General features: G+C 41.8%; 1 protein-coding gene across 2 annotated transcripts in view; it reads right to left on the minus strand.

The window, feature by feature from the left end:
* Nucleotides 1-13,613, minus strand: part of ncaph (non-SMC condensin I complex, subunit H) — a 70,112-nt gene that overhangs the window by 35,529 nt on the left and 20,970 nt on the right. For both annotated transcript variants that reach the window (XM_072266373.1, XM_072266374.1), the window contains exons 4-7: nucleotides 9,619-9,711; nucleotides 4,362-4,482; nucleotides 3,918-4,051; nucleotides 3,311-3,500 (exon numbers count right to left, since the gene is read on the minus strand). In XM_072266373.1, coding sequence (XP_072122474.1) covers nucleotides 3,311-3,500; nucleotides 3,918-4,051; nucleotides 4,362-4,482; nucleotides 9,619-9,711 — 538 coding nt within the window. The remainder of the gene's footprint in view (nucleotides 1-3,310; nucleotides 3,501-3,917; nucleotides 4,052-4,361; nucleotides 4,483-9,618; nucleotides 9,712-13,613) is intronic.

Genomic DNA, 13,613 nt, shown 5'->3' on the forward strand with positions numbered 1-13,613 from the left:
AACCTCCAGGGTTGTGATCTCAGGATTGCTACCCGTGCCACATGCTAGTGAGGCCCGAGTTAGGGGGATAATACAGTTTTAGCATGTGGCTAAAGAGTTAGCACAAGGTGGAGGGCTTCAGATCTTTAGATCATTGGGCTCTCTTCAAGGGAAAATGGGAGCTGTACAGATGGAAAAGCTTGCAGCTGAACCGGAGAGGGACCAATATCCTTGCAGGAAGGTTTGCTTATGCTGGATTTAAACTAGATTTGCAGGGGGATGGGAACCAGAATGGCAGGCAGGTAGAGGAGGGGTTGTTGGGAAAGATGCTGTTAAGCCTACATACAAAGAAAGGAATCGAAAGGTTGAACATGGTGGGAATAATGATTAGAGTTGCATCTACTTCAATGCAAGGGGAATTGTAGGAAAGGCGAGTGAGCTTAGACCATGGATCAGCACTTGGAATAATGCCATTGCAGCCATTAGTGAGACGGTTACAGGAGGGGCAGGACTATCAGCTCAGACTTCTAGGGTTCCGTTGTTTTAGACATGATAGAGCAGGGAGGAATAATGGAAGCGGGATGGCACTACAGGGAAAAATGTCACAGCAATGCTCAGACAGGACATACTAAAGAGCTCTTCAACTTAGACTATATGGGTCGAACTAAAGAATAAGAAAGGTATAACCACATTATTAGGATTATATTAAAGACCACCCAATAGTCAGCAGGATTTAAAGGAGCAAATCTGTAGAGGTCACAGAAAGTTGTCCCATTAGAGAACAAGAATGTCCTGCTAGAGAAGCAGGTCAGATGACAGAAGTGCATGTGGGATAACACCTTGGGTCTACTAATCAAAATTTCATTAATTTCAAGGTAATTATGGAGAAGATTATGCCTGGTCCTCAGGGCTGAGATTCTACATTGAGAAAGGACAATTTCGACGGCATGAGAAAGTACCTGCCAAATGTGCATTAGGATAGGCTGTTTTCTGGCAAAGGCATACTTGATAAGTGGGAGGCCTTCAAAAGAAAAATTCTGAATTGGTAGATGGAATTTAATGCAGACAAGTGCAAGGTGTTGACCTTTGAGAGGGAAAACCAGGATAGTACTTACACAGTGAACGTTAGAGCACTGAGGAGTGCGGTAGAACAGAGGTATCTGGAAATATGAATCCATAATTCTTTTAAAGTAAGTAGAGTTGTAAAGAAAGTTTTTGGAACATCAGCTTTTATAAATTAGCATATTATGGACAGGATTTGGGACGTTATGTTGAAGATGTATAAGACATTGAGAGGCCTAATTTGGAGCATTATATGCAGTTCTGGTCACCTACCTACAGGAAAGATATTGGTAAGATTGAAAGAGTACAGAGAACACTTACAAGTTGCCAGGACCAGTGTTATAGGGAAAAGTTGAAAAGGTTAGAATATTTTCCATGGAGGACAGGAGAATGAGGGAAGATTTGATAGAGGTCTTTGATAGAGATATACAAAATCATGAGTATAAATAGGGTTTTCCCACTGACGTTGGGTGAGAGTAGAACTAGACGCCATAGGTTAAGGGTGAAAGGTGAAATGTCTAAAGGGAACATGAAGGGAATCATCTTCATTCAGAGGGTGGATGAGACTGTGGAAAGAGCTGCTAGCAGAAATCACGGCTGAGGGCTTGATTTCAACATTTAAGAGAAGTTTGTACAAGTACATGGATGGGAAGGGTATGGAGTGCTGTGGTTCAGGTGCAGGTCAATGGGACTAGGCTGAACAATAGTTCAGTATGGATTAGATGGGCAGAAGGCCTGTTTCTCAGTCTTTTCAGTGAACAAGTAAATTTAAAACAATGCAGGAACCAGGGATGCAGCTGGTTGGATGAGGAGTACATAAAATATTCTTCACTGAGTGAAATAACAAGATGTCAGGAGTTCTGAATGGTGAATTAGCAGATAAAAAGCAGACAAGGACCCCAGTTCCAATAGCAAGTTCCATCTTTTCTGCATTGATGAAGTAGTACAGGTTGAGTACCCCTTATCTGAAAATTCAAAATCCAAAATGTTTCTGAGCACTGACATGACATCACAAATGGAAATTCCACAAGGCATTGGGTAGCTCCCCAAGCAATGTGCAGGTCTCTGTGCACCATAGACAATTCTGAGAAGTGACCTCACTTATGTAATGAACAGAAGTTAATAAAAAAAATAGAAAAACACTGTAGAAAGCAAAAAAAGATCTCAATTGTATATTGTATATGAACATATGCTGCTTAACGGCATGCTGATCATGAAACAAGCAAAGATCTAAGAAGACGTACTGAAAATTGAAGGTAATTGTGAATATTCAGTAGGCTGGTTACAGAAATTTAAGAAAATATACGGCACAAATTTTAAAAGATTAAAAAAAAATTAAAGTTAAAGCTTCTGAAATTCATTGATGCATTTGCCAAATTGTCGCTGATGAAAATCTCACACCAGAACAAGTCTGTAATGCTGATTTTTTTATATATATACACCTTACATAAAACCTAAAAAAAAGTAAAATACAAATACAGTACACTGCAACCTTCTAATCAAAGATGGCATTGTGAGCAGAGACTGAAACCCTACCGTTGTTTGCTGTTGGTCAGCAACTGATTCAGGAATTCTCCCAATGCTGCTGTGCTGTTTTTGTTAACCTGAACACATTATATCTTCATTATATTAATGGTATGTCATAATTTTTACTGTTATGTGTGATGAACAAGTGCAAGACAAAGACTGCTTACCGGTAGCACGTAAATTCAGAGTCAGAAATCAAGGCAATCTCAAGCTATCTCATTATATATTCCAAAATCTAAAAATCTGATAATCAGTTAAGCAGTACTCAACTGTACTAATACTTCCTGTTTGGGATTATTCGTGGAGATGGATGTTTTGGACAGTTGTCAGGTTACTTTCACATTTGGAGCTACAGCAGCAGCAAGCTTAAGGGCCTCTCTTCTGGAAAACTCACAGATAAATATATTTGTAGTCACATAAGATGTTTAGTCACTAGTTAGTTAAATAAAGCTGTGAATTCCACAAACTCCCGTCAGAAATTAGTCATAAGTGATGTTCCCACACCATACTGGAGACAGCCCCTCCCTAGATATTGACTATCTCAAAGGAAACACAAGTTCAATCATTTGCAAACCTCAGAGCAGGGAGAAGTAACTGGTATGTAAACACCATCTACATGGAAGGTAACATTCTGTAGTTTACAAGGAGAAAATAAAATAACAAATGTTATGAAAAATGAACATGTGAAAGTATTTCTGCTAACACAAATGCCATCATTCCTGAAAATTTTATTTAAACTTGCCTTGAAGATCAGGCATCTCCACATGACTAACTGGTGGCAGTTCTGGTGCAGAGTCAGTTTGAATGAGCTTTGCATCTGAATCGAACAGCAATTGTGCAGAGTGTCCATACGTCTGGAGATTCACCATGAAAACACCCACTGTGCTGGACTCATCAAACAATGAGGCAGCTTTCTGGAACATTGGGTCAGTCTAAAAAATATAAAGGGCATCCATTAAACTTCAACTGAAATGAGTGACGTGTAGCATTTCTGGTTGGATTCACAAATCCAACTTGTCTTTCACGTTCATCTTGAGGTAAAGTACTTTAAAATAAATATAAATCTATCTTCTATGGACTGTAATTGCTTAATTAAATTTCAAAAGTCTTCAAGCACTAGAAAAATTTCTTTATCAATACAAGTAAATTATTGAAAACACAAACCAGGTTCCCTGTTCCTTATTTTTATTTAGTTATTTCAACTAAAATTGCGCAGGTATGGAATGAAAAGCATGGTTCAGCAGAACTAATTTCAGCCAAGGGATGAAGAGACTGTCAACCCTCACCGTCACGCTGCTCAAATGCTCCAAATCACATGTCCACATTCAACACCAGAAAAATTAGCTCACCTCACACTTCATGTCATTCATGGAATATGTGATGTTACTCAAGTTCTGTTCAATAGTTTTGTATGAATGCTTTTTCTTCTGTTGCTTCTGTGAGCCCTTCTCCTGTTCAGCTTCACTTGATCCAGGATGTACCTCTGCAGGGAGATAAACATAGTCAAACTACTTTGGCTGTCACAACAGGATCTAGAAGAGGAAATAAGGACCTCTCCTGAATCTCCGAATGCTCTATACTAGTTTTTTTTTAATATAATTTAGAATTAAGAAAAAAATCCACATTTTCACAGTAAAATAAGACTTCTCCCAACCAGCAATTTGCTATACACCAGAGTTGTTACACTGCCTGTACAACAGCCACCCCAGGCTGCCAATGCACAGTGCCTTCATGTTAAAACCAGAGGTAATGAAATCATTTCAATTGTTTTGTTGAAGAATTAAGTGATTTACCTGCACCTTGTTCTTCAGGATTCTTCCCTAGGCCCCCCAAGATCCTGAATACATCTGTATGAACAGCATCCACTCTCACAGCGTAGATCTTCGTACTGGCATCCAAAGTGCCAGCTGCCATCTGTGGTTAATTACAAATTAAAATGTTAATATATCAACCCAGTATTTGAAGGTTACTGCAGAAAACAATTAGCAAACTGTTTTAAATTATCTACTTACATCCATCTGCAAATTAGAAAAAATATAGAATATAGTTCCTTCAAGATTTTAATTTGAGTGCAACCAATAACAATGGAGAAATGCTGCTACCAGAATTAAAATCAGGTTTATTATCACTGGCTTGCAGCATGAAATTTGTTAACTTAGCAGCAGCAGTACAATGCAATATATGATAATATAGAAAGAAAAAAAAGCTAAATCAATTACAGCAAGTATATATATGTATATTAAATAGATTAAAAATAGTGCAAAACAGAAATAATATATATTTTTTAAAAAGTGAGGTAGTGTTCATGGGTTTAATGTCCATTTAGAAATCGTATGGCAGAGGGGAAGAAGCTGTTCCTGAATCTCTAAATGTGTGCCCTCAGGCTTCTGTACCTCCTCCCTGACGGTAACAATGAGAAAAGGGCACACTCTGGGTGATGGGGGTCCTTAATAATGGACATTGCCTTTTCGAGACACAGCTCCCTGAAAATATCTTGGATATTACAGTGGCTAGTACCCAAGATGGAGCTGACCATGAAACTGCATTATAGATAGAATTCAGAGAATACTACGTGATTGCGCATCTTGAATTAGAACTAAGTTCCAACATATTTTGAATGAGAAACCACAGCTTTATTTGGAAAGTCAGATTGTTGGTTTTGGTATGACAACAATTTAAGAAGTTTGCTAAGCTGCCTTCTCTAACAAGCATTTCGAATCTGGATACTCGTGACATAGCATATGAGAGACCTTTGCATTAAGCAACCATGAAACTATATTAAATTCCAAGAATTTTTTGTAGGGCTCACCCAGTTACACCAGCAGATTTTTTCCATTAAAAAATTGGCTTAACCTTTTGTCTTAATCCATAGTCAGTAAGTCACAATTTTCACCACCTGTGAATATGTGAGAATGGTATGCACCAATATGGGCAGAAATCTGTCCTGAGCTGCAAGTGCTTGCACCATTGCCTGCAATTTAAATCTGCCTACAGTATTCATAATTAGATTAAATATCATTAATAGTATGGCTGATTGTAAAATATTCTTTAACCAATCCTATTAATACGTTGACATCTTTTTGGAAGTTAGGAAGCCACCTGTCAAATGTCTTATACCTGGAATATTGAAGGCAAAGTGCATTGTAAATCACGATAGGTGCAGCAGATGAACAACATAGACGGCCGGTAGTTATTGTAAGTATCATGGTGAAGGTAGTGGTTGCCACCCATCTACCCTCTCTCATTAGGAACTTTGTTCTTTCGTCTTTCAGTAGTGCACCTAACTTAGACTGAGCACAGGAACTGGGAATAGAACCTGTTTCTGAGCAGAGACCCACCCAAGTATATGAGTCAACAGGAGAGAAGACTTAAAATATTATTACTAGTTGTCAAGTCAGAATTGGAGAGAGTAAACTGCTTCAAATTTCTGGGTATTAGCATATTGGATGATCTGTCCCAAGCCCAGCACACTGATGCAATCACAAAGGCAGCATTCCAGCAACTCTAGTTTCTTAGAAACTTAAGGAGATATGGCATATCACCAAATGTTCTGCAGAAGCACTGCTGGAAGTAGTCTTACTGGCTGCATCCATTCGCCCCATGACTGACAGGAGGCACTGCCTCAAGAAGGTAGCGTCTATCAGAGACCCCTGCCATTTGGATCATGTCCTCTTCTCACAGCTACTGTCAAGCAGGTGGTATAGAAGCCTCAAGTGCCAGCAGGTTCAGGGACAGCAACTGTCCTACAACCATCGTACTTTAGAACCAACCTGCACAACCCAATCCCTATCTAAGCAATGGAACACTGTGGACCATGAGGGACTTGTCTCTGATAGTAGCAACACACAAAATGCTGGGGGAGCTCAGCAGGTCAGGCAGCATCTACAGAAGGAAATGGACAGTTCACAATTCAGGTCAAGACTCTTCATTGGGCCTGAAAGATAGATGGGAAATAGAACACTTTTCAGTTTCTATATTGTTGTTGGCCCTCCCCTATTACAGATATCTATAGCTGCCACATGTCTTTCCAGAAAGATGGCACCATGTTTGGTCCAACTAAAGGTGTGATTGTTCAGCCTTTTTGTCTCTTTCATGGTCACAAGACACTGCTGGTTATCAAGGACATCAAGTAGTGCAGGACTAACCCACTAACAAGTTGCTGGATAGTGATGGAACTGGACGTGTTGCATACTGTTTTGCAGCCTGCTTCAGCCAACCAGGGAAGAAGGCAGTGTGTGGAGGCGGTGCGTGATCCAGTAGACAGGGGTGATTGTTTTGGATGTTTTTGTTGTGATCGCAAGACCCTGGTGAGACTGATGGTGGTAAAGCTGTATGGACCAGGACTCATTCATGCCTTGGAGGTCGCCTGTTGTGGCCACGGGGTGGGGGGGGGGAAGGAGGCACTGGAGTTGGCTGTGTGCCTCTAGGTTCTGTGCTAGGTTGGAGGGCTGGCCTCTCCCATCGGTGCTGCTCTCCAGTGTTTGCTCTGTGGGAGCCAAGTTGTATTGCATTCAACTGCAGCTGCACTCACCTTATGAGGAACTGTTACAGGCTGTTCTTGCAGAAAAGTGGCTCCAGAACAACATCCATGCAACAGCAATCTACAGGCCATGACACTCCGGGGACTTGGGCTATTGTTATTATTTTTTTGAAATATTCTTTGTAAACATATGTTTTTCTGCTATTGAAATTATACGTGCCGTGTGTGACCATGGTTGTGTCTGCACTTTGGCACCAGAGGGATGCTGTTTCATTTGGCTGTATTATCTATGGATGAATGGGAATTAAACTTCAACCTTCTTCCTTTTGTAATTGAACCCTGAAAGTTCCTTGACTTCCAAGATTCATAGAAACATAGAAAACCTACAGCACGATACGGGCCCTTTGGCCCCGAAGCTGTGCCAAACATGTCCTTACCGTAGAAATTACTTAGGGTTACCCATAGCCCTCTATTTCTCTGAGCTCTGTGTACCTATCCAGCAGTCTCTTAAAAGACCCTATTGTTTCTGCCTCCACCACTGTCGCCAGCAGCCCATTCCACGCTCTCACCACTCTGCATAAAAAACTTCCCCCTGATATCTCCTCTGTACCTACTTCCAAGCACCTTAAAACTATGCCCTCTCATGCTAGCCATTTCAGCCCTGGGAAAAAGCCTCTGACTATCCACATGATCAATGCCTCTCATCATCTTACACACCTCTATCTCCATCACTCCAAGAAGAAAAGGCAGAGTTCATTCAATCTATTCTCATAAGGCATGCTCCCCAATCCAGGTAACATCCTTGTAAATCTCCTCTGCACCCTTTCCATAGTTTCCACATCCTTCCTGTAGTGAGGTGACCAGAAATGAGCACAGTACTCCAAGTGGGGTCTGACCAGGGTCCTATATAGCTACAACATTACTTCTCAGCTCTTAAACTCAATCTCACAATTGATGAAGGCCAATGCACTGTATGCCTCCTTAACCACAGAGTCAACCTGCACAGCAGCTTTGAGTGTCCTATGGAGTTGGACCCCAAGATCCCTCTGATCCTCCACACTGCCAAGAGTCTTACCATTAATACCATATTCTGCCATCACATTTGACCTACCAAAATGAACCACCTCACACTTATCTGGGTTGAACTTCATCTGCCACTTCTCAGCCCAGTTTTGCATCCTATCAATGTCCTGCTGTAACCCCTGACAGCCCTCCACACTATCCACAACACCTCCAACCTTTGTGTCATCAGCAAATTTACTAACCCATCTCTCCACTTCCTCATCCAGGTCATTTATAAAAATCACGAAGAGTAAGGGTCTTAGAACAGATCCCTGAGGCACACCACTGGTCACTGACCTCCATGCGAAATATGACCCGTCTGCAACCATGCTTTGCCTTCTGTGGGCAAGCCAGTTCTATATCCACAAAGCAATGTCCCCTTGGATCCCATGCCTCCTTACTTTCTCAATAAGCTTTGTATGGGATACCTTATCAAATTCCTTGCTGAAATCCATATACACTACATCTACGGCTCTGCCTTCATCAATGTGTTTCGTCACATCCTCAAAAAATTCAGTCAGGCTCATAAGGCACGACCTGCCTTTGACAAAGCCATGCTGACTATTCCTAATCATATTATGCCTCTCCAAATGTTCATAAGTCCTGCCTCTCAGGATCTTCTCCATCAACTTACCAACCACTGAAGTAAGACTCACTGGTCTATACTTTCCAGGGCTATCTCTACACCTTTTCTTGAATAAGGGAACAACATCCACAACCCTCCAATCCTCCAGAACCTCTCCCGTCCCCACTGATGATGCAAAGATCATTGCCAGAGGCTCAGCAATCTCCTCCCTTGCCTCCAACAGTAGCCTAGGGTACATCTTGTCCAGTCCCGGTGACTTATCCAACTTGATGCTTTCCAAAACCTCCAGCACATCCTCTTCCTTAATATCTACATGCTCAAGCTTTTCAGTTTGCTGTAAGTCATCCCTACAATTGCCAAGATCCTTTTCTGTAGTGAATACTAAAGCAAAGTACTCTTTAAGTACCTCTGCTATCTCCTCCGGTTCCATACACACTTTTCCACTGTCACACTTGATTGGTCCTATTCTCTCATGTCTTATCCTCTTGCTCTTCACATATTTGTAGAATGCCTTGAGGTTTTCCTTAATTCCGTCCACCAAGGCCTTCTCATGGCCCCTTCCAGCTCTCCTAATTTCATTCTTAAGCTCCTTCCTGCCAGCCTTATAATCTTCTAGATCTCTATCATTACTTAGTTTTTTGAACTTTTTGTAAGTTCTTCTTTTCTTCTTGACTAGATTGTCAAGATTCTCCTTGGAATTGTTCTTATCCGTCACCTTTATGGCAATATGATGGCCCTGAAGTCATTATTTCACTTCTGAATGGCTCCTAATGAAATACAATCCAAATTCTGGAAACAGATAACAGACATCATATCCATCCTAGGATCATAATGAAGTTGTAATTACCTTTTAGCAAATTCACACAGAAGATTTTGTAAGAAACTGTTGAATAAGATACTAAACTTATACTTTTTTTCTAACCTTGAAACTGGTAAGTTCAGACTCCTTTTCTTTGAGGAGATCAGCCATGTAATCAATCAGGTGAAGACCAAAGGCATTCTTGGTGGTAATTTTCTACAAAAGGCACAAAATAAAATTAGATATAGTATTGCTGCAAATATCTTAACAACAGCCATGTCAATCACCTTCAAACAGTCTGTGTACAGATTATTTTTGTATGTGAAACATAGCTCCCACTACTGTACAGTAGGGAAAGGCACAACGGTTAACATAACATTGAACACTTACACAACTTAGATCACAATTGTATATCTCCAACATGAAATCTAACCAGCTGTTGGTATACAGGTTTAAATCAGTGACAATAAAGTATTTTCCAATGCAGAGAGATCAAGTGGTCTAAAGGTGAGCGTGATGCCTTAAGATTTAATTGGATGTATCAGTATATAGCCATTGGTTGCTTTCTTTCTTCAGTGTTCTCTTGCCATCTCCATGGATTGTCGAGTGGAGAAGCTTATATGGTCCTGAGATCCTGAGAGCTATGCCGTCTGGAGCTATGCTCCTGGTAGGGTCACCCATCCCATGGCGGTAAGGTCGAGGGTGAGGTCCCTGACAAAGAACAATCCAACCAAGACCTCAATGGTGGAACAGGCGGATGAAGTTACTTCAAACTCAAAGGCTGTGAAGGCGGATGAAGGCTGCAACAAATCCATCAGTTCCAATCGTCGTGGTTTCCACGCCATTGGAATCAGTTGGTTGATTTGTGAAGTATCACGTGCTTCTTGGAGTGCAACATCAAGTACACGTTAAACAAATACACGCACAGGCATCTTCGCTCTGTGGGCCACTTCTTCAAGTCTTTTGGGGATTGGGGGTGGGCCACGGGAGCAGGCAATGTGATGGCTGGGAGCTCCTGGTCAAGAACCGGCAGGAAAGCGGTGAGTACTTGACTCAGTAGCTCAACATTTGGACAGAAGCAGGAAAGTTGCTCAGTAGCAGTATTCACGTCTGAGCAGCCCTATTTAGGATCCACTCTACTCACCCTGAACTGGGAAGGGGCTAGAAAAGGTGTCCTAAAAATACTCTGCTTCACCCCATCCTGTCTGGAAAGCTACGTCCAGAAGGATCACCATCATGCGGTCGAAAAACATTGAGAAGTGAAACTATGAAATTTGTTACCTGGAATATACGAACTCTGATGGATAACCCAATCTCAGACCGACCAGAGAAGAGAACTGCCTTTGTTGCCTGGGAACTCCAAAAATTCAACTTTGACATTGTTGCTCTGAGTGAGACCCTCAGAGCTGGAGAAGGGCAACTAAAGGAAGAGCAAGGTCAATACACCTCTTTCTGTAAAGGACTTGATCCTGAACAACCGAGGATCCATGGAGTAGGTTTTGCCATCCGAAACAGCCTACTTCAGAAGCTGACAGAGCAACCACTGGGAATCAATGAACGTCTCATGACTCTGCGAATCCAGCTTGTCAAGAACCAACACACCACCATCATCAGCACCTATGCTCCAACTCTGGACGCTGAAGATGAAGTACAGATGAACTTCTACGCCCAACTTGACGACGTCCTTTCCTCTGTTCCCAACAACGACAAGATCATTCCCTTGGGAGACTTCAATGCCAGAGTCGGGAAAGATCATAGGCTCTAAACTGGAATAATAAGCAAGGAAGGAGTTGGCAAGGTCAATGCCAATGGAACACTCCTCCTCTCCAAATGTGCTGAACACAACCTGGTGATTATAAACACCCTATTTTGCCAGAAAAACGGGCACAAAATCTCCTGGCAGCATCCACGCTCCAAACACTGGCACCTCATCAACTACATCATCGTAAGATCTCGGGACCAACAAGGTGTACTGATAACAAGAGCCGTTACTTGTGCTGACGAGTGCTGGACAGACCATCGACTCATATCGTCCACCATGACAATGAAGATTCAGCCCAAAAAGAAACACCAAAATCAGAACACTATTAAGAAATTCAATGTTGACATCCTTCAAGACATCAACCATGTACAGAAGTTCCAACAAAATCTTCAAGGATAACTGCCTCAACAAGTCCCACCATCTGTAGAAGAACTGGAACTGGAATCAATTGAAGAATGTTATCATCACCTCCTGCAAAGAAACAATTGGGTTCAAGACGAAAAAGCATCAGGATTGGTTCGATGATAATGACAAACTACTCCAACAACTCATTGACGAAAAGAAAAAAGCTTTCATCACCTTACAAAATGACCAACGATCAGCTACCAAAAGGAAACACTATCAGGAATGCAAGGCTGCAGTCCAAAAGAGCACCCGAAACCTGAAAAACCCATGGTGGAGGAAGAAAGCTCAGGAAATCCAACAACCAGCAGACGCTAACAACACTCGAGGCTTTTTCAATGCAACTAAAGCTATTTTTGGCCCATCCACTCACGGTCAAGCAGTCTCAAAAGCAAAGATGGTTTAACCATCCTGAAGAGCAAAGCTGACATCAATTCTACATGGAGGGAGCACTTTAAAGATCTTCTAAATCAAATTGTCTCATTTGACAGGAATGTGATTAACAACATTCCAAAACAGCCTGTTGACAACTCCCCAAGCAAAATACCAACACTTGAAGAAGTCAAGGAAGCCATCAAAACCTTGAAAAACAACAAGGCCACTGGACTCGGTGGAATACCAGCCGAGGTCTACAAAATTGGAGGTAACCCGCTTCATTACCAACTGCATCAACTTCTCATCAAGATCTGGATAAATGAAGACTTACCAGCAGACTTTAGAGACCCAGCAATCGTTACCATCTACAAAAGGAAAGGCGATCGATCTGAATGCTGAGACTACCGTGGAATTTCCCTGTTAGCAACAGCAGGAAAGATCCTCACCTGCATCATGAACAACCGGCTCCAGCCTTTAGCCGAGAAGATCCTTCCAGAGACATAAGCCGGTTTTAGACCATTACGTGGAGCAATCGACATGACCTGAACAATGCGACAACTACAAGAAAAATGTCGTGAACAACTTCAACCTTTGTACATGGCATTCATCGACCTCACCAAAGCCTTTGACTCGGTATCAAGGGAAGTCCTAAGGGATGTCCTATCTACCTATGGATGCCCTGAAAAGTACATTCAAATCCTGAGACTCCTCCACAATGGCATGCCTGCCACAGTCATGGTCAGCAACAGTAACTGTGAGCCTTTTCAAGTTAGATCAGGAGTAAAACAGGGATGCGTGATTGCCCCAACCTTGTTCACCATCTTCATTGCAACAATCATCCACATCATCAAGGGTGACCGACCCCCAGGAATCGAAATTGTCTACAGAACAGATGGCAGACTTTTCAATCTTGCCCGTCTCGTCCAAAAACAAGACATTCACAAGTTCCCTCATCGAGTTCCAATACGCAGATGACAACAGTGTTGCAGCTCTTTCAGAAAACCACCTACAGCAGATTCTGACTGCCTTCAACAGTGTATACAGGAAACTTGGACTTACCATCTATTCCAAGAAGACCCAGATCATCTACCAACCGTCACCAATTGAGACAAATCAGATAGAACCATCAATTTGGTGAAACAACCCTGGAAAATGTGGACCACTTTCCGTATCTTGGAGGTCACCTCTCCTCCAATGTCAACCTTAATGATGAGATCCAACATCGTCTTAATTGTGCTGGAACAGCTTTTGGACGTCTCCGAACAAGAGTCTTTCATGATTGTGACATCCAAACGGACACCAAAATGTTATTGTACAAAGCAGTGGTGATCCCAACGCTCCTGTATGCATCAGAAACCTGGACAACATACCGACGACATCTGAAGGCACTTGAAAAGTTCTACCAATGCTGTCTTTGAAACATCTTAAATATCAGCTGGGAAGATAGAAGAACCAACGTCAGTGTGCTAAATGAAGCAAAAACAACAAGCATCGAAGCCTACGTCATCAAGAACCAACTAAGATGGAGCGGTCATGTTGTTCGGATGAAAGACAAACGTCTGCCAAAACAAATCTTCTA

Source organism: Mobula birostris, chromosome 8 (genome assembly GCF_030028105.1).
Source record: "Mobula birostris isolate sMobBir1 chromosome 8, sMobBir1.hap1, whole genome shotgun sequence".
Lineage (NCBI taxonomy): Eukaryota > Metazoa > Chordata > Chondrichthyes > Myliobatiformes > Myliobatidae > Mobula > Mobula birostris.